Genomic DNA, 19,597 nt, shown 5'->3' on the forward strand with positions numbered 1-19,597 from the left:
TTGAGTTTGGTTCGAGTGATGAGTCTTTCAATTTGGCAATGGGTTTATTATGGCTCTGGTCTTTAAGTCAGCCTATTGTGATATAATAATCAATGCTTCATGTTATTCCTTAATTAGTATTCCACATCCTTATGATGCTTAAAAATTATTGTTTCATTTCCTTTTAGATGGTAATTTAATTTAGTTTCTCTCTGTACTACATCACATGGACTCTCTTGTTATAATAACAAGTAAAGTATGCCATATAGAAGTGGAAAAACAAAAACAAAAACAAAAAAAATGTAGTTTTACTTGTTGGTCTAGCATTTTATAAATTTATCATTTATGGGTATAATACTTGTTACTCAAACTTTTCAGTTCACCTTAATTACCGATGTCGGACTCTCGAGATATGAGTCACATGAGTAGGATACTTAGACACTTCATTTTAGTTCAAACCATTGAAATTTTTCACAGAATAGTCGAGTTGGATACTTGAACATGTACTCGTGTTGGACATGGGTACCCGAGTTCGAGTAAACATAGGGTATCGGGATGGGTAAAATCATCTTCTTTTTTTTCTTTTCTTTTATTTATCTATTTTTTTTTTAATTATTAGGAAAATCTACTTAAAAAACACTTGTGGAGCACCAATTATCATTGGCACACCTAACTACCTAAGTAATGGTGTGTGTATCGTATTAGATAAACGCGCAAGAGTGGGGTGCTTCTCTGCATGATGCCAAATTACCAATAATGAAAGTATGGTAGGCACACTCCAACTTGAAACCTTAACCAACCACACACCAAGTGATAAGTGAGTCAGCTTCCATGTCAACCCGCTACGTGGCGAATTGGTTAGCACCCATCCAAACTCTCACCCTTCTACTACTACATCCTGTAGCACAAACCAACCTTTCCACTAAACCTGTGCCGACAATAGTAGCAATGGCAGCAGCAGCAGCAGCAGCAATGGTAGCAGCTACGCTGGTACGAAAACAGCAAAATCCGCCAATGACGGCAGCACTTCCTACCAACATTGGCCAGGCCGTGTTTGGGCTCAAGGCCAGTGCTCGTGGGGGAAGGATGACCGCGATGGCTGCCCACAAGGTTACCTTGATTACACCTTCAGGCACCCAGGAATTTCAGTGCGACGATGATGAGTACATCTTGGATGCTGCAGGAGGGAATGGGGTGGACTTGCCTTACTCATGCCGGGCAGGCGCGTGCTCCTCATGTGTCGGGAAGGTGACTTCTGGTAGTGTAGACCAATCAGATCAAAGCTTCTTGGATGATGACCAGATGGCTGAAGGGTGGGTTCTCACTTGTGTTGCTTATCCTATTAGTGATGTCACTATTGAGACTCACAAAGAGTCGGAGCTCACTGGATTCTAATTTTTTTGTACTGGTAAAGTGGTAAGTGAACAAAGTTTAACTTACGAAATCTAGAAATCGATCAATTATTTTTCGACGGTGTGAAATTGAAATGTGACCTATGATTTTAAAATGGAGTAAGCCGTTGTTTGACTTGTTTCTACCTGATAATTGTTTTATAATAGTATTATTTAGTAATCCAACTTTTGTTAAAATCATTCTTGATCAAAATTTAGATCTTGTAACATAAATAATAGTGGAACTCCTAGGATATAATATAGGATGGAATGATTATTTTGAGATGGTTGAAAAATGTTCTCACTATGTTGAATTGCCTATACTTCCCAGAAAATTAATGCTTTCATTTCATTACAATTTCTCTTGTGTTTTCTACATGGTAAAGGCGTTTCAAATGTGATTAAATGTTAAATAGAAGTAACTAAACAAGAAGTAAGGCTGCCTGAATCCTCACTTAAAATCCACTCTCCAAATCCTTGATCAACCATGACATAAACACTTGTAGGAGCAGCCACACTCGACTCGATAACCACCCGATTCTGTGACACATTACGCAAAGCGCAATTAGGGAAGGCATTCCCACTTGTACTTAACGTGTATTGCACATGTTTTATGAGATTTGGAAACAAAAGAATCCCATTAAAATCTGCAGTGTAGGTGCTTCCATTCCCTTGAACTGCTGACTTTGCTATGGTAGCCTTAGCACTCATCCCTTTGATACTATTCCGATCAATTACAATTTGATCAACATCTCCAAAGGGACCATCTAATTGTACAATGTCAATTCCATTTCCGGACCCTGCAAAGATGTTGTCGACGATATTGACACCATTTGCAACACCCTAGACAGACTTAAACTTAATGTATGCATCTCCTAGGAAGAAGTTGTTAGAAATAATAAGTTGTACCGGATCTTCTGCTACAATGCCGGTATAATCCAAGTAAGATTTTACGATCCTTGTTTGGGTTAGACCAGCCAACTTCAGATAGATTCCGGTTCCTCCAAACCCTGTTGCTTTGTTATAGCAATGCACCCCGGACAGAAGGTTAGCTTGCCCTGATACTATAATCCCTGTATTAGCTGAAAATATTACGACATCATTCACAACGTTGTCGTTTCCCATAAGGGTTATTGTTGTGCCTGTGAAGTTTCTTTCACCCGGATCATTCCCGGCTGTGATATGTTGTCCCAAGTAGGAACTTCAGATCAGAGTTTCGTGTCCACTCTCAACTCGAATGCCCTCGGACATAAAATGAACAATGTAACAATTATCTATGCTAACTCTAAGAGTATTTAAAACAGCAATGCCACCGCCTTTATAGTTGCAATCTAACATAAGGTCTCAGAATGTTATGTACTTGATGTGGATCAAGAGGGAAATTCTTTTGAAGAGCCAATCATATTGGTTTTAAGGCCAATAGGGTTTGAGCTTGGAGTAAAGAATCAAGAATGGTTAACATGCGCAGCCATTGAAGAAGAAGTCAAGGTCCAGTTGGGTTCCGACGACGGCAGCGGCGGCGACGCGCCGATCTGGGTGCCACGCGCCGGCTCCCTAGCTCCGGCCTGAGTCCAGCTACACGGCGGTGGGGCGCGTGTCGATGATGGCGGCGCGTGAGGTGGTGGTTCGGCGGCAGTACAAAAAGAAAGATTTTCTTTACTTAGTTTTTTCTAGAGTTTTGCTTGCAAGTTTTTACCTTTCACTTGAAAGGGTTTTTCTTGGTTTAAGCAATTAGGATAAGTTTATTTTTCTGTCATTTAGTTGCTATAAACTTCATAAGGTGATTAGGAAAGTTTTTAGTTAGTTAGAGTTTGATTAGGAATAAACTACCTAGCAATCTTATCTTTGATAGGATTGAAATTCTATCTTATGTAGGATTATTAGAATCCTATCTAGGTTAGATCTTCTACTTCTAGGAGGACTAGGAGACCTCTTTTGAGGCTTTTAAAAGCTTATTTTCGTGGCTTTGAAGAACACAATCAAAACCAGAAAATTTAATACAAGTTTATTGTTTGTTTTGCTTAATTGCTTACAAATTCTTTTGCTAGTTTTCAATTCAAGGAGTTGGTTGAAGATTAGAACATTAAACACTTAGTGTCTAGGAGTAGGCTAAGAGTTTAATCTCAAAATAATTAGCGTCCAGGAGTGGGTTAATTAATTTGGGGATTCGAATCATAAGTTTCAGGAGTGATCTTGTGAGGAGAAATATCGGTTCGTTTTTATTCAATCTTAAAGAAATCCTTCAAGATTGGATCGTTACTTCAAGATTGTGGATTTTCTAAAATCTTGACTAAACAAGGGGTTAGAATCCACATCAAATTGGTATCAGAGCTTGTGTGATACCACATCAAATTGGTATCAGATTTCAGGGGTTTTTGATCGTTCAACACTTCGTTCATCAAATCGCACTTGTTCTCGGATAACCAGTTTTTCTGTCAACTTCAGAAGGCTCGTTCTCCTTCGTTACAAGGTCTTTTCAGGTGATTCTTTTTTTGATTTTGAGTGAAATTTTGTCTACTTTCTGCCTGTGAAATTTCGAAATTTTTCGCGTTCGTTTGCTATTAAACTGGACTGTTTTCCGCAACTGTGTCAGTTTTGGTCCGATTTAATACTTACTGCTCTTTGTGTGCGATTTTGTTCCAAGTTGTGTTGCGATTTTTGTGGGATATACCTGTGTGGATAAGGGTTCTTTTAAGTCTGTTTTTGTCTTATAATTATGGAGGAAGCTTTGAGCAAACTCATGGATGAATTTGCAAGATTGCAAGATAATACGGAGGCACGTTTTAATGCTTTTTCACAACTATTGCTTGATAAAAAGAAAAAGAAGAAAAAACGGCATGATAGTGATAGTGATGCTTCTAGTAGTGATGTTGATACTCATAATATGAATAAGATTGATGATAAAGGTATCAAGCTTGATGATTTTACGGGTCTAGGAAGCCCCGAAGATTTTCTTGAGTGGGCGAGACAATTAGAGAAAATTTCAGATTATAAAGGTTTTGATGATTCTCAACGTTTCAAAATTGCTTATATACGACTCACTAAGAATGCGGGAATTTGGTTCGATAATTTGAAAGCACGACGTGCTAGGGCTGGGAAAGAAAAAATCAAGACTTGGACGGTTTTGAAAAGGAAGATGCGTTCTAAATACCTTCCACATGATTTCGAACAAATTCTATATGTGAAACTCACTATGTTGACACAAGATACTAAGAGTGTTAATGAATATATTGCTGAATTTGATAAACTAACCTCTCTTTGTGATTTGGATGAGAAAGAACCATTGCGGATTGCTCGATTCCTTAAGGGTCTTAATCGACCTATTGCTAAGAAGATTGAATTGAGTACTTATGAGTCATTCAATGATGTGTGCAAACTAGCTTTAAAAATTGAAAGTCATTGGCTCGAAGATAAGAAGAGCACAAGTACAAAGAGTTTTGGTACCAAGTTCTCACAAGAGACCAAAACAAGCAAAACTTTCAAGCCTTTTAAACCGAGTTCCTACGAGTCTAAGGGAGAAAGCTCAACAAGTGGAGAAAAGAAATTCGTTAAGATATCTAAAGAAGAGTTCGAAGCCCGAATTAGGTGTTTCAAATGTCAAGGAAAGGGACATAGGTCGGATCAATGTCCTTCCAAGAAAACTCTCACAATAAGACAGTACGAACAACAAGTAGAAGAAGAGAAACACATAGTTTTTGAGTGTGACGATGAGGAATCCGAAACTAAGGCAACAGGTAGTGAGGAAGAGAACGAGGAGATTGATCCCGAGGATGATGAAAAGGTGCTTGTGGTAAGGAAGATCCTCCATGCCGAAGCAAACCCTAACAAATCTCAACGGGAAAACTTATTCCATACTCGTTGCAAAGTAGGAGATATATCATGCAAGGTGATCATTGATAGTGGTTCATGTACTAATGTGGCGTCCACAGAAATGGTTACTAAGCTCAACCTTCCAACAAGAGTACATGAGAATCCTTACAAGTTGAGTTGGCTTGATGATTCTAAGGGACTTCATGTGAAGAAACAAGCCTTAGTAAGCTTTTCCATTGGTAATTACAAGGAAGAATTATGGTGCGATGTGATTCCTATGAGTGCTTGTCACGTTCTTTTAGGAAGACCATGGCAATTTGATCGACATGTTAAACATGATGGTGTGGCCAACACATATTCGGTCAAGGTGGGAAACAAGAGGTTCAAACTTATTCCTTTAACTATTATTCCATGCCGCGTTAAAGTTAAAGAGATGGAGGAAGATTGTCAAAAGGATAAGGAAGAGGAACATGTAGGTGCTAAAGAGCTCGAAGAAAAGGTGAGTGAAACAATTGATGTTCCAATTGTGTGTGACGTTGTTCAAGATCAGATTATTCATAATGATCTACCAATGGTGGTGTCGGAAAAGGTTTTTGATACTATTGAGGAGCCATTCGTGAATCAAGATAATAATTTAATGGTTTCTTTAGAAGTGGTGGATTCATTAGGCATGCATAAAGAGAAGAAATTGTTAGTCATACATGAGAAAAATATCATGAAGCCTAAAGTGTTCTTATGGTCAACTTCGAAGACCAAGGACCAAATTGAGAATTGGTTGTTTCTAAAATATTGCCTTGCTCGTGGTGATGTTGTTACATTGCTTAAAATTGCTAGCGTTGAGGTAATAGTTCTTTTGGCTTGTATTCGTCGAATTTGGATGGTTTCATGGAATTGTTCTCCTTACATGGATGATGCGAATTTGAGGACAAATTCTTTTGAAGAGGGGGAGAATGATGTGGATCAAGAGGGAAATTCTTTTGAAGAGCCAATCATATTGGTTTTAAGGCCAATAGGGTTTGAGCTTGGAGTAAAGAATCAAGAATGGTTAACATGCGCAGCCATTGAAGAAGAAGTCAAGGTCCAGTTGGGTTCCGACGACGGCAGCGGCGGCGACGCGCCGATCTGGGTGCCACGCGCCGGCTCCCTAGCTCCGGCCTGAGTCCAGCTACACGGCGGTGGGGCGCGTGTCGATGATGGCGGCGCGTGAGGTGGTGGTTCGGCGGCAGTACAAAAAGAAAGATTTTCTTTACTTAGTTTTTTCTAGAGTTTTGCTTGCAAGTTTTTACCTTTCACTTGAAAGGGTTTTTCTTGGTTTAAGCAATTAGGATAAGTTTATTTTTCTGTCATTTAGTTGCTATAAACTTCATAAGGTGATTAGGAAAGTTTTTAGTTAGTTAGAGTTTGATTAGGAATAAACTACCTAGCAATCTTATCTTTGATAGGATTGAAATTCTATCTTATGTAGGATTATTAGAATCCTATCTAGGTTAGATCTTCTACTTCTAGGAGGACTAGGAGACCTCTTTTGAGGCTTTTAAAAGCTTATTTTCGTGGCTTTGAAGAACACAATCAAAACCAGAAAATTTAATACAAGTTTATTGTTTGTTTTGCTTAATTGCTTACAAATTCTTTTGCTAGTTTTCAATTCAAGGAGTTGGTTGAAGATTAGAACATTAAACACTTAGTGTCTAGGAGTAGGCTAAGAGTTTAATCTCAAAATAATTAGCGTCCAGGAGTGGGTTAATTAATTTGGGGATTCGAATCATAAGTTTCAGGAGTGATCTTGTGAGGAGAAATATCGGTTCGTTTTTATTCAATCTTAAAGAAATCCTTCAAGATTGGATCGTTACTTCAAGATTGTGGATTTTCTAAAATCTTGACTAAACAAGGGGTTAGAATCCACATCAGTACTCAAAGTTGTAGGATGAGCTGCTAAGGTTTTGAGATTAATCAAACAATTTTTAAAATTATGAGTTAAGAGATTAATCAAAGGATTTGGTCTTGAAAAATGTTTTCAATATTATAAAAGATCCTTTGATTAATCTCATAACTAAGTTTCTAGCCAAAAAAAAAAAACTAAGTAGCTAAAAAAAAGTCATCAGTTTATTTTGTTTTTTCTAATCAAATTAGCTAAGGGTGAATTAGTCTTTTCATATTTCATCTAGACCTTAGGTTAAATCCTTTTTTTTTTTGAAAAGGACGCAAAGGAATACTTTTTATGCATATAAAAAAAAATACAACAAAATAAATCATTGTCCTTTCCAAAATATTGACATATTTTCTTGCTTCCCCCCGTGATGCTAAAATTATGAGCAAGATGCTTTACTTCTTTATTACTCCATGTACAATTACCACAAGAAGTTAAGAGAGTATTATTGTGATTTGTGAGATCCAACAAAAAAATTTACTCATCCGTTTGCCTACTTTTATTGGACTAAAAACATGAGAGTTTCTTGAGCATATGAGACAAATAAAAAGAAATAAGACTTATTGAATTCTTATACAGAGTAACAATTTATCGTTTTCTTGTCTTGGAACACCACATCATCAAAGTTAGATTTAAATTATGTCGAAAAAAATGGGGGAGGGTTTGTAGATTATGGCAAAAATAATAGAAAATCTGGTGGAAAATTGAATATTAGGAAGAGAAGTGAAAATGGGTCTGAAATTTCTTCGGCTAAGAGGGGAAGTAGAAAGTGGGAGAGAAAAATGGAGGAGATTGTGGGAAAAGTTGCTATAAATAGTAATGTGGAGGATGTTAGGGGAGATTATAGTGGTCTTGAAAAAAGGGGTCAAAAGGGTTCTGGGGGTTCTTCTAGAAGTGTTAGAGATGCTAATTCGATGTCGAATGTTGTTAATCGAAGTGTAGATAGAGGTGCCGTTAGAGATGGTGGTGATGCTTCTAAGGTAAAGAAGAAGGAGAAATTGTCTAAGAAGTGTACGGTTAATTCACCAGAGTTTCATATGAGGAATAGCTTGGGCATGTGCTCCAAAAGGGGTGATGTATGATTCAGCGGTTAAGCAAGGGGTAAAGATGGGGCAGTACCATTATAATGTGCTCTTGTATCTCTGTTCTAGTGCTGCAATGGGGGTTGTTCGACTGGCTAAAACTGGTAGTGGCAGTAGGAGTTTAGATACAGTTCACCCTCAGAAGTTAGATATTGGTGAGGAGGAAGATGGTGATATAGATGATGAAGCTCGAGATAGAAAAGATCAAACTCAAAAGTTAGAAGTAAATGAGATTAGGGTAAGCGATGATGTAACGAAGTATGCCCGTAAAAAAGGGTTTGAAATTTATGAGAGAATGTGCTTGGATAAGGTGCAGATGAATGAGGCTGCTTTGACTTCAGTTGCTAGAATGGCAATGGGCGTGGGTGACGCTGTGACGGAGACAAGGCTTTTGATATGGTACAGGAGATGATTTCAATTGGGATAACCCCAAAACTGAGGTCTTATGGTCCTGCTTTATCTGTTTTCACCAGCAATGGAGATATTGAGAAAGCCTTTGCAGTCGAAAAACACATGTTGGAGAATGGTGTTTATCCTGAAGAGCCTGAACTGGAGGCACTTCTTAGAGTAAATGTTGAAGCTGGTAAAGCCGACCGAGTGTATTATGTTTTGCATAAGCTTAGAACAGTGGTGAGGTTTGTCTCACCTTCTACCGCAGATTTGATTGAAAACAGATACTGGATTGGTGTTATTACAGATACTGGCTCAAATTCTTACTCTTCTCAACAGGTTAAAGCTCTATCAGCAACTTGTAGTAAGCAGGAAACTGACATAGTAGTTCTCTTAAGTCACAGAGATCTCAGAAATACGCTATCAGAATCTACATCATCAAAATTAGACCATCTCCCGTTCTTGAATGCTATAAAGGCTGCTGAGAATCATGCTGGGTGTGTGATAGATTTTCAGATATGACGTGATATAACCTAACATGATTACTCTTCACATTTTGGAAGACTGCTTACTTAAAGTCAGCAATCTAATGTCTTGTGAAGCTAAAAGTTTTGCTGATGTATCTGGGTATGGAGAAATATTACTTGTCCTTGCTCTCTGGTCTGGCAACCGCCAATTCCTGATGCTGTGCCTGATTGAAGCTCCTTACATTCTAGGTTACTGGCGAACACATGTTTTGGGATTGTGGAAATAGCATCTTAGTGTCATTACATGAGTTAGCTCAAGGAACCGTAAATTTCAGCAGCAGCTCTTCTTTTTCTATCAATATATATTGGAGAATCTTATTGGATTTCTCTCCAAAGTTTATACTACGAAGAATTTTTACATTTCATCTTCACAACTCTTGTACATTGAGGTCACCACACGTCCACACCATTGGGGTTGGTGAAGGACCGACACACCTGGCCTCAGTCCGGCGAAAGCTCAGTCCAGATTTAAATCGGTATGCGTTGGTTACCATGCAGTGCGGTCCATGGGCTCAAGCTTATTTAATATAGCAACCTTACTAAGCCCACTTCCGGCCTGGACTCAGTTGAGTAAGCTTTTCTTCTAGTAAAAAAATTCAAACCATTGAAAATACTTCAAACAATGAGCCTGAAATGGACCAGTCCATCCAAAACCTTATCTATTTCTTGCCTATGTTTTATCATCCTAGCCCATCCTCGCCTAGTCTGATCTAGTTTAGTCTAGTTTGCATCCCACTTGACACTCGGACTGGTTTGTTACTTCCTCTTACTTGAACATACATATGTGCAGTGTAACACATAGAATTGTAAGATTAGTAGAGCATTTTACAGTATTTCATAGAATGTTGTTAGTGAATATTTTTTTCAATTTCGATTTTTTAAGGAATATATAAATGCTAAATGAGTAATGATTAATGATTAATTTACCTACTTTTCAAGTTATCATGACAAAGACAAGGTGAAAAAACATAAGTTCACGGGTTCTTCATATTATTTAGAATTATTTAGCATTAATGGTTAAAGAAGTGGATTTTTGGGGCCATGTGTTTTTTTGTTTACTTCCATGCATTTGTGTATTGTTGTCACAAACTGCCAGATTAATCACGAGCCTATAGTTTCCTGTTTAACTTTCTTCCTATCACCAGAAAACACACGTCAATCATTTTTGAAGGATGAGAAAATATTAAAGGAATTATTTAACAGTTTAATACTTCATTCTACAGTTTTATATTTCTTCATAATATATTCTTCATCTTCTCTTGAAAACTAAGAGTGAAAGAGAGATTGAGTAATAATAATGGAGTTTGGCATTCATGCAAATGGCAATCGCGGAGCTGTTTCTGATGACTCTCTTCGATTCCTCAAGTCTCTTAAGGTATGCTTTTGATCGGTGTTATTTATGTTTAGTTAATGTTTACTGTTTTTAATATTCGCGTCTTACAGACAGCCCTTAGCGCTGCATATATTATTATATTTCTCAGGTGTTCTAGGCTTAATCTTCAGACAGTTTTCAGAATTTTGAGAGCTTATTATATTGTCATATATATTATTGTTGATTATGTTTGGTTAATTATCTGTCTAATTCAACAAAACTGTGTAGGAGTTAAAGGAGTTGAGGGCTCAGATCCATACTGCTGCTGATTATTCTGAGAAATCTTATAAGAATTCCGAGGATAAGGCGATGTGAGTCGTAGTTTTCCTAACTCATTTGCAGAAAGTTAAGGAGGTTGTATATAATTATGCTAAGTTTTTGGTTGATGCAGAGTTTTGGAGAATACAAAAGAATACTTATGTAGAGCAGTTGTCACAGTTGTTGATCACCTTGGAAGTGTTTCTGCTAGTCTTGATGGCTGCATTCAAAAGAGTGACCGCGCTAATGAAACTGAGCGACGAATTAATTGTCTAAAACAGGTTAGTAATATGAAGGCTAAACTTTCTTCATGCTTAAGTACTGATGTTAGTGTCATTTTTATTTTTTCTGTATTGTAAAATCGATTACTTGGTGTTGGAACAGAAACTTGATTCATGTGATCAGTACAATCACAACTTCACCCTGACTAAGATACGATGGACTAAGGATTTGCCAAGATATTACCCTCGATATATCTCACCACCATGTATGTTGTGTGTGTGCGCGCGTGTGTGTCTTTTTATAAATGTCTTCCGATTATGATTATGAGAAGAAGCTGGAACTAATTATTTGATTTATCTTTGCTTTTTAAACAGCTGATTCAAGTAAAGAATTGAGGTCGGACTTGAGGTACCCTTTTTCAAGTCATTTTTATGTGGATTTTTGTAAGAAAAAATTGTAAACATGCATTTACTCTTTGTTTTAGTGTTTGGTTGGAATTAGGAGGAAAATTATTTTCTATGAAAATTTATTTTCACATATTCCTCTGTTTGATACGTAAAGGGAGGGTGGGTGTGGGGTGGGGGGTGAATGTGATTCGCCGAGGTTGAAAATAGTTTTCCCAAGTGTGGAACGCGGGAATGTTTTCGTTTTATGAAGCCACATTTTCCTCCCTAAACCTTCCTATCCTCCTTCCCTTCATCCCCTCCCCATCCGAGGTATACGAAGATCAAAGCAGTATATTTCAGTTCAATTTATTTTCCTTTGAGCAAACACATTGGGTTCTAAATTGCCAGAATAGTTTTGGTAAACTGCATATTAGGATTGTACACTCTTGATGAGATCTTGTGCTTATTTAGGGAACCTGATCAGCCAACCAATATCAAAGGAGTTCTTAGTGAGCCTGAGTTCAAGACTATCGAAGAAATGCCACTTTTCATGTATACAAGCTTTAACAAGATTCGTCTAGGTACGAGTCCAAGGTCACCACTTGACATTACACCCAAAGAAATCACTGGTAACACACTTTTCTGTTTTTAATTTGAATTCTGATTTCATGCTTCTTTGGTCTATGATCTAACACATTTATGCATCTCTTGTACATTAGTCATGCCCGTTCGTGAAGGATTCTCTGTCGCACCCAAGTTGATTCGGAATCCTTCTTTCCATTTCCAGGTGAATGTTACTTGTGGAGCTATAGTTATTACAACAATGTTTTCATAGAAAGCTGACTTTTATTTACGGCTTGAAATTGCAGGATAATAGGAAACCTGGTGGGATCAGAAGACTACTACTGTCAATACAGAGGAAATCTGTGAATGATGAAGAAGTTATATCAGTTCCTCGAAGAAGTAAAAGGGGGGCATCAAGATTGCTTAGGCTTAAACTTTAAGCTTCATTTCGAGTTTTCATTGTAGAACGTAGAGTGTCGTTTGTCTTTATGGAAAGGTACCGTTGTTTACATCAGCCATCCCGCTAAGCTCAGTCCCTGCAAGATTGTAAGCTGTTTGAACTCTGCAACGTCGCATAAACTCAGAAGCGGGGCATGGAGGATAAACACTGCATAAACATGTAAATGATAAGACAGTACTTGTGGATATAGGCTATATATTTATGCTTCAATAAATGTTGCTTTTGTGATGTTTCAAAGATTGTTCTTACATTTCCATTACATATTTGCTCCCCTTTGTTTATAACCCCTTCAAATTCCTGGGATGTGTAAGTTTGTATATATCAATCAATTAAGATGCCTTTTGAGATGCCAAAGAGACAAGTTATTACATTCTGTTTTAGGATTTTAGTATACTTTCTTATGTGGTTGACTTTATACACTTTTGATGTTGTCAATGACTTACGTGGATATGATACTGACTTTTATATTACCTAACATGTTCAAGTAGGATCATCTTGTAAAACACCTGAATTTAACCGAAAAAATTTGGGGCCATCTCTGTAACACCTTAGAAATTCCTTTCCTTTAAAATACCTGTTTTGTCCTTTTAAAATACGAAATAGGAAATTCTAAGACATTACCGCCACCGTGAAAACGGTTAAGGTAAATATCAAAGACACACAGCCGAAGACTCTCTTTAAAACCATTCAAAACAAGTCAACTTAAAAAGGCAAACCAAATGAAAGTAAAGTCAAACAAGTTCAACCTACAACTTTAAACCATTGTAGGCCCTTAATAAAACCGAGATAAAAAATTTGAAAACCTTTGCGTTAGTCTCACAAGCAAAATATATAATAATTAAAGCAACAAACCACATCATATTCTTATGAAAACTAAATATGATTCGCTCTTCACTCATGCCCATCATGAATATGCTTTCACACCTGAAAAGCTTCTTCTAATTTGTCCCCACTACTCGCCATTAGAAATGGGTCGTCATAGGGCCAAGATAAAGACAAGGCCAAACAAACATTTAACACACAATCAGCAATGCTGAGGGGGCATAAACGTAAACAGTATACACTACCATGCTTTAATCCTATCAACACACAACCTACCTTGGTGCACCTGTTTTCAAACACACAACACAATCAACAAAGAAACGGATAAATAAATTGCTTATTTAATTTGATTACGCATCGAACAGGTTTCCCACCAAATACCTGCCTCAATTAAATTGAGGTAAACTTCACCGGGAGCTAACCGGGTAGGCAAATGCCACATGAAGTGACTGGACATCTGCGCATAATAAAAAAGGAAAATACAACGTCCTGTACTCCCAGTAGAAGTCATGGTTAAATATAAAACCCATAACCCCTTCATATGTTCGTACTCTAGGTATATACGTTCCAAGAGTTTTGGTGTGTAATCTCTTTCACTTTACGTTGTTTACGTATTTTTAGACTTGGTGACGACTCTTAAGCCATAACACAATCAACCATAATGAATCACTCAAGCAACCAAACATACCAATTTAATTCTTGAATAATTAGTGACCACATAATTTAATGTTGAATCCTTTTTAAACTACCTCGGTTTTAAATAACACCTTAAGTGCATAAAGCACCCAAATCCTATCCTTCAGTGTTTAGAACACCTTAAGTGCACACAGGCACTGCACTGATATTTTATTCATGTGTATTAAGACACTTGATAGCTCAATCCTCATGCTTAAAGCATCAATAAAAATTGTATGAACTATAATAAGATTCCCTTTCTATATTCCAAACCAAATTAAACATTTAGTTTGATTAAACATGCTCTCAATCATGTCAATAATAAAAGTGTAGATCATACTCAACATGCCAACATAATTAATTCCATTTATCAATCCATCATAAATAATTCATACTTCACAAATCAATCACCAACATCAATCCAATCAACAATTCCAACCAACACCTATCATAATACTACCTTGAAATTAATTAAACAAAGCCTAGCATGTTTCTATACACTTAAATATTTACCGAGTACGCGAACGTACCTTGAATATGATCTCAAAATCGCCGCGACTACACAAAATCACTCACTTGGAAATCTCCTACAACCCAAAATTACAAAGAGACATTAATACCTATTTAATATAAATTTCCAGCAATATATACACTTTTTAAATCACTTTTAAACCCTCTAAAACAAGCTGAAAATTAATTTAAAACCCTTACTTTTATTCCCAATTAAGGGGTAATTAAAAATCCTTTCAAGAAACACAATTTTAACATTTATATAAAAATCCCAACTTTATAAAAATATGTTAAATTGTTGTAATTATGTTTAAAAATATCTAATTTATTAGTTTAAATCACCTACAATCAATTTCCATCAACACACATTAATTTAGAAACCTAGGGTTTTCAATTTGGGGCTTTTTAATTCAAAAACTAAATCTGAAAAATATATAATAATTATAATCAAACATCATAAAAATCATCACAAAACCCAAAAATAATAATTGAATCAAGGCTAGAATAATTTTAAAACAAAAGAAGAGTTTTTTTTTTTTTTTTTGAAGACACACGCACAACTAGGGGGAAGGGGAGAGTGGTCGGCGCCACCTCCACGCGGCTGCTGCTGCTGCCGGCCCTGTGCTGGCGGCGGCCGGCTGTGGTGGTGGTGGTGGCAGCCGGCCACCATGGTGGTGGTGTGTGTGAGTAGTGATGTGTGTAAATTAAAAGGGAGGGGGAAAATTAAAGGAGAGAGAAAATAAGAGGAGAAAGAGAGAGTTAATCTTTAGGTATTCTCCACCTTGGGCAAGATCTAACTTGCTTATAAGGTGGGTATTTATACCCTCTCTTTAAAACCCTCCTAAGCTTAAATTCCCTTTTTACTCTTAATGATCCCTTCTCCTATCCAAACTAGTCCTTTGACTTTCTTTAAATTCCATTGACTTTAACCCTTTTATAAAATAATATGCCCTAAAGTTTCTAAATAATAAAATAAAAATTTTCCAAAACAATTAAATAAATAAAAATGGACCTTTAATTAAAATAATTCTTTTCAAATTAATAAAATATCATGAATAATTCATTTTAAATTATTTAAATGTTTTATAAAATAATGATTTGAATTAAAATACGTATAAAAATACGGGGTTTTACAATATCAAGGAACGAAACTCCCTTGATATCACAACTTTAACATAGAGTAATACTTTCTATGTCTAATCAAACGATTAGCTCACCATCAACTTAACTAAACTTATAAACGTATCGAATCTAGTGATAGTAGAGTATTCTTTGTCTATCTCTTTGGAATAGAAAGCTCTATATATATAAAATCTTAAGCATTCTGCGATGAGAAATTTGGTATCACATGGGTTATGTTGGTTCCTGCACCACACTACTCAAGAAAGAGAGCCACTGGTAATTGCCTAATTTGGATTTGCCATTTAAATTTTGTCATTTTGTAGAACTTATGTTGTAATATTTCTTTTATTTTTTTTTGACGGGAATCGAGCAAATATTATTAAGTAGAAGAAGGGCTTAAATCAGCCATTACATGCTCATGTATCTCAACAGGATACTTTTCCAACCACACTCTAAGACCATCATATTTGCAACTAAGCTTGGCTAAGCTATAGGCTACACGATTGCCATTTCTTTTCACAAAGGCAAAAGAAGCAGCATGACAGGAACTAGCTAGCAGGAGAATGTCTTTAATTATAAATCCAAACTCAGTCGGGTCAGCTCTACCCTTCTTTAGACAATGGTGGAGCTTAAGGTTGTCAGTCTCTAAACAAATCTTCAAGAAGCCAGATTCCATAGCAATCTTCATGGCGTGTCTCATTGCCATAGCCTCAGCGACCTCTACTTCGAATCTGCCAGCAAGTTGCACACACGTAGCCACAACCACATCCCTAATCTCATCTCGTATCACACCTCCCAAACCCACCTGATTTGTATTGAAAATGGCAGCATCCGAGTTCACTTTGATTATACCAGAAGAGGGGACTTTCCAGCAGCACTCCAAGGTCTCAGCAGATATGGAGCGTTTACACTTTTCCGCATTGGCATCCTCAAACTCACCCACCATGCTCACAGCCCTGTGAATGACATCCATCATGTCCTTCTTTTTACCTTCAAAAGCCCAAGAGTTTCCGCGTAACCATATTCCACAAGAAGTACACTAGAAAATATTCCACTATGAAGGGTCTTTAATAATAGCTCGCACCTCACCCCACCATGCTGCAAAGTTTGCACCATTGAACTTCTCCACATCCAATCTTAGCGGGGAGTAAAGCCATAATAGCTTTGCCTCTTTACAGAACACAAGCATGTGCAATATAGATTCCTGCATATCCCCACACATTGGGAAAATTGAGTCCACATTCATACCCCTGCTGACCAGTGTAGCACGAGCAGCAACTTCCCCTCTCACAGCACGCCAACAGAAATTTTTAATTTTTGGGAGGACATCTGCGTTCCAGATGTTGTTTCATTCAAACAAAATGGTGGCTGAAGAGGTAGTAGCAGTTTCACGAGCACTTTCCATACTCAGCTTGTTATAGCAATTTTGACAGAAATTTTGCCATCCTTGGACCAATTCCAAGTCCAAGTATCCGGCCTGTCAAAGAGAGGAATAGGAATGTTGCTAATTTCCTGCACTTCTAATGGATCAAAAGTGGAATTAAGAATTTGCAAATCCCTCTGTCATCCAACAAATCACGCACACAGGCTGGACCATCCTCATTAGATATACGGTCAGTCAACACACGAAACCCAGGTAGGCTAGGCACCCATGGGTCCTTCCATATATCTATAGAAAGACCGTTTCCCACAATCTTTCGAATACAACCTTTCTAATGCATTTCGAAAGAACCACTACTAGAAATAGGTCGAATTCCGACGGACGGTTTCCAACGGACATGTATTTCCGTCGGAAAAATCAGAAATTCCGACGGATTTTCTACTCCGTAGGAAAGTTTTGACGGAATATATATCCGTAGGAAAATATAGGCTTTCCGACGGAATATTCCCTCGTAACATTAAACTTCCAACGGAAATAAAATCCGTCGGAACATCAAAATTCCTACGGAATATTCCGTCGGAACATTAAATTTCCGACGGAATATTCCGTCGGAATATAATTATATAAAATAAAATAAAAACCCTTAACAGTCACCCGCCCCTTCTTTCTCATTCACCTTTTCATTTTTCTCTCTCCTCCTCCTTCTTTCTCATTTCACCTTTTCTCACTCCTCCTTCTCTTCCTCTGTCCTTCTCCTTCTTCTCTTCCACTCTCCTTCTCCTTCTTCTCTTCCTCTACGCCCCCCCTTTACTCTCGTTCTCCTTCTCCCTCCTCTTCTCCTCTCTCGTTCTTCTTCACTAACCACCAACGTCGACATCCACAACACCACCAACGCCACCAACGAACGCTATTTTTCGAGGTTTTCAAGTCAAACTCCGTCATTGTCGCCATCAACAACATCAAGAACACAAGGTTTTCAAGTCAAATTCGACCATGAAAACTCTAGATCTAGAGTTTTCATGGTCGAATTTGACCTTGTAAACCCAATTTCGAGGTTTTGTGGTCGAATTAAGGTATGTGTTTTTTTTTTAATTTTAATTAATTTTGTTGTAATTTCGGTTTTGTTTTTTTTTTTTTAATTTATGGTGGTGGTTGTGGATGTTGGTGGTTTCGGTGGTGGTTTGGGAGATGGGGTGGGTTACGGTGGGTTTCGTAGGTGGATCTGGGGATTTCGGTTGTGGGTGGGTTTCGTTTGTGGGTGGGTTTTGGGTTGTGGGTTAAGGTTAGTGGGGTGGGGTTAAGGGGTTTGGGGTGGGGTTACGGGTGGTGGGGTGGGTTACGGGGTGGGGGTGGTGGGTTAGGGGGTGGCGGTGGGGTGGGTTCGGGTTAAGGGTGTGGGTGGGGTTAATGGTGTGGGAGGGTTACGGTGGGTTAAGGGGTGGGGTGGGTTACGGTGGTGGGGGTGGGTTAAGGGATGTGGGTAGTGGTGGGTGGTGGGGTGGTGGGTTAGGGGGTGGACAGTGGGTTAGGGGTAGGTGGGGCAGTGGGTTAGGAGTGGTGGGTGTGGGTGTGGGTGGGTAGTGGGTTAGGGATAGGTGGGCTGTTTTTTTTTTCATTAAACTTTCCGACAGAAATTCCGTCGAAAGCATAGTTGTTTCCGACGGAATATTCCGTCGGAAGGTTGTAACAACGACGGAATTCAGTCCGTCGGAATGTTCTGGTGGACTTTCCCATTTAGTCAAACTTGACTCCGATAGAACAAAATTCGTCGGAATGGACCTTTCCGACGAAAATTCCCTCGGAATATAGCCAAATTCCTACAAAATGTAATGCAACGGTGCGTTACGACGGAATTCCGTCAGAAATAGGCATTTCCGACGGAATTTCAGGATATTCCGAGGGATTATTTCCGTCGTTGATTAGCTGTTTACTAGTAGTGAACATCACGCGCACCTAATATCGTTCTCCAAGTGTAGCTCGAAATATATGAAATTTTGGCATTCATAAAAGAAGAGTTGTGAAAATACTTGCCTTTGAGAACTTTTGCCACTAAGGAGTCCTCATTAGTAAGTATACGCCATGCTTGCTTCGCAAGGAGAGCTCGGTTAAAATTTTTCATATTCCGGAAGCCAAGCCCACCTTGTTTCTTAGGGATATACAACTTGTCCTATGCCATCGAGTTCATCTTTTTCTATCCCCAAAAGAAGGTACGGCATAATTTTTCGACCTCACCTAGGATACTCATCGAAATAGAGAAGCATTGTATCGTATAAGTAGGAATTGCTTGGGCTATTGACTTGATCAAAACTTCACAGCACGCTTGAGATAAATACTTTTCCTTCTACCCCTTCATCAATTTTTTTCCAGAATTGATCCTGAATATTTTGGAACACCTGCTTTTTAGAACTACCAATGTAAGTTGAAAGCCCCACATATCTGTCATGACTCTCGACAGCCTTAAAAGATAACTTCATCTGAAGGATATATTAGGGAATACCCAAAGGTAACTCTCTACTCCTCTTATTTTCTCTCTTTTTCTCTTATTTTTCCCCTTCCCCTTTCTTTTTTTTTTACACACCCCTACACACGTGGCCGGCCGGCCACCACCGCAACCACCACTATCCGGTCACCGCAGCCACCAGCAAACACGCCAGCAGTCGCGGCGACACCGGCGGGCGCGGCAGCAGCCCAGCCGTGTGTCGTGGCTGTTGGTGTTCGA

The 19,597-nt window shown here is 38.2% G+C and overlaps 3 protein-coding genes and 1 pseudogene across 4 annotated transcripts; 2 read left to right on the forward strand and 2 right to left on the reverse strand.

Moving 5' to 3' along the window:
• Window positions 1-66: 66 nt before the first annotated feature.
• LOC110732696 (ferredoxin-2-like) lies at window positions 67-1,706 on the forward strand. Its single transcript, XM_021912675.1, has one exon. The coding sequence runs from the start codon at window positions 811-813 to the stop codon at window positions 1,372-1,374; it is 564 nt and encodes a 187-aa protein (XP_021768367.1). The 5' UTR covers window positions 67-810; the 3' UTR covers window positions 1,375-1,706.
• A 72-nt stretch (window positions 1,707-1,778) lies between these two features.
• Window positions 1,779-4,530, reverse strand: LOC110732204 (annotated as a pseudogene).
• Window positions 4,531-9,607: 5,077 nt separating this feature from the next.
• On the forward strand, window positions 9,608-12,715 carry LOC110732697 (protein ABIL3-like). Of its 2 annotated transcripts, XM_021912677.1 has the most exons (9): window positions 9,608-9,676; window positions 10,378-10,481; window positions 10,707-10,789; window positions 10,870-11,017; window positions 11,121-11,223; window positions 11,333-11,366; window positions 11,816-11,973; window positions 12,064-12,131; window positions 12,214-12,715. In XM_021912677.1, exons 2-9 carry the CDS (start codon window positions 10,404-10,406, stop codon window positions 12,346-12,348), a joined length of 807 nt encoding a protein of 268 aa, XP_021768369.1. In that variant the 5' UTR covers window positions 9,608-9,676; window positions 10,378-10,403; the 3' UTR covers window positions 12,349-12,715. The 2 variants fall into 2 exon arrangements, with proteins under 2 accessions (XP_021768369.1, XP_021768368.1); XM_021912676.1 differs by lacking the exon at window positions 9,608-9,676 and having other exon boundaries at window positions 10,371-10,481.
• A 3,161-nt stretch (window positions 12,716-15,876) lies between these two features.
• On the reverse strand, window positions 15,877-16,719 carry LOC110732205. The gene is made up of 2 exons (XM_021912123.1): window positions 16,587-16,719; window positions 15,877-16,487 (listed from the first exon to the last, which is right to left on the reverse strand). Exons 1-2 carry the CDS (start codon window positions 16,717-16,719, stop codon window positions 15,877-15,879), a joined length of 744 nt encoding a protein of 247 aa, XP_021767815.1.
• Window positions 16,720-19,597: the final 2,878 nt, after the last annotated feature.

This window comes from Chenopodium quinoa, unplaced genomic scaffold (assembly GCF_001683475.1).
Source record: "Chenopodium quinoa cultivar QQ74 unplaced genomic scaffold, ASM168347v1, whole genome shotgun sequence".
Taxonomy (NCBI): domain Eukaryota; kingdom Viridiplantae; phylum Streptophyta; class Magnoliopsida; order Caryophyllales; family Amaranthaceae; genus Chenopodium; species Chenopodium quinoa.

Bases quoted from the DNA above. Each gene is read 5' to 3' on its own strand.
- LOC110732696 (XM_021912675.1), top strand. From the start codon at position 811: ATGTCAACCCGCTACGTGGCGAATTGGTTAGCACCCATCCAAACTCTC.
- LOC110732697 (XM_021912677.1), top strand. From the start codon at position 10,404: ATGGAGTTTGGCATTCATGCAAATGGCAATCGCGGAGCTGTTTCTGAT. The intron at 10,482-10,706 runs GTATGCTTTTGA...AAAACTGTGTAG, and splicing joins GATTCCTCAAGTCTCTTAAG to GAGTTAAAGGAGTTGAGGGC. The intron at 11,367-11,815 runs GTACCCTTTTTC...GTGCTTATTTAG, and splicing joins GAATTGAGGTCGGACTTGAG to GGAACCTGATCAGCCAACCA.
- LOC110732205 (XM_021912123.1), bottom strand. From the start codon at position 16,719: ATGTGTGGGGATATGCAGGAATCTATATTGCACATGCTTGTGTTCTGT. The intron at 16,488-16,586 runs GTGAGGTGCGAG...GGGCTTTTGAAG, and splicing joins AAACTTTGCAGCATGGTGGG to GTAAAAAGAAGGACATGATG.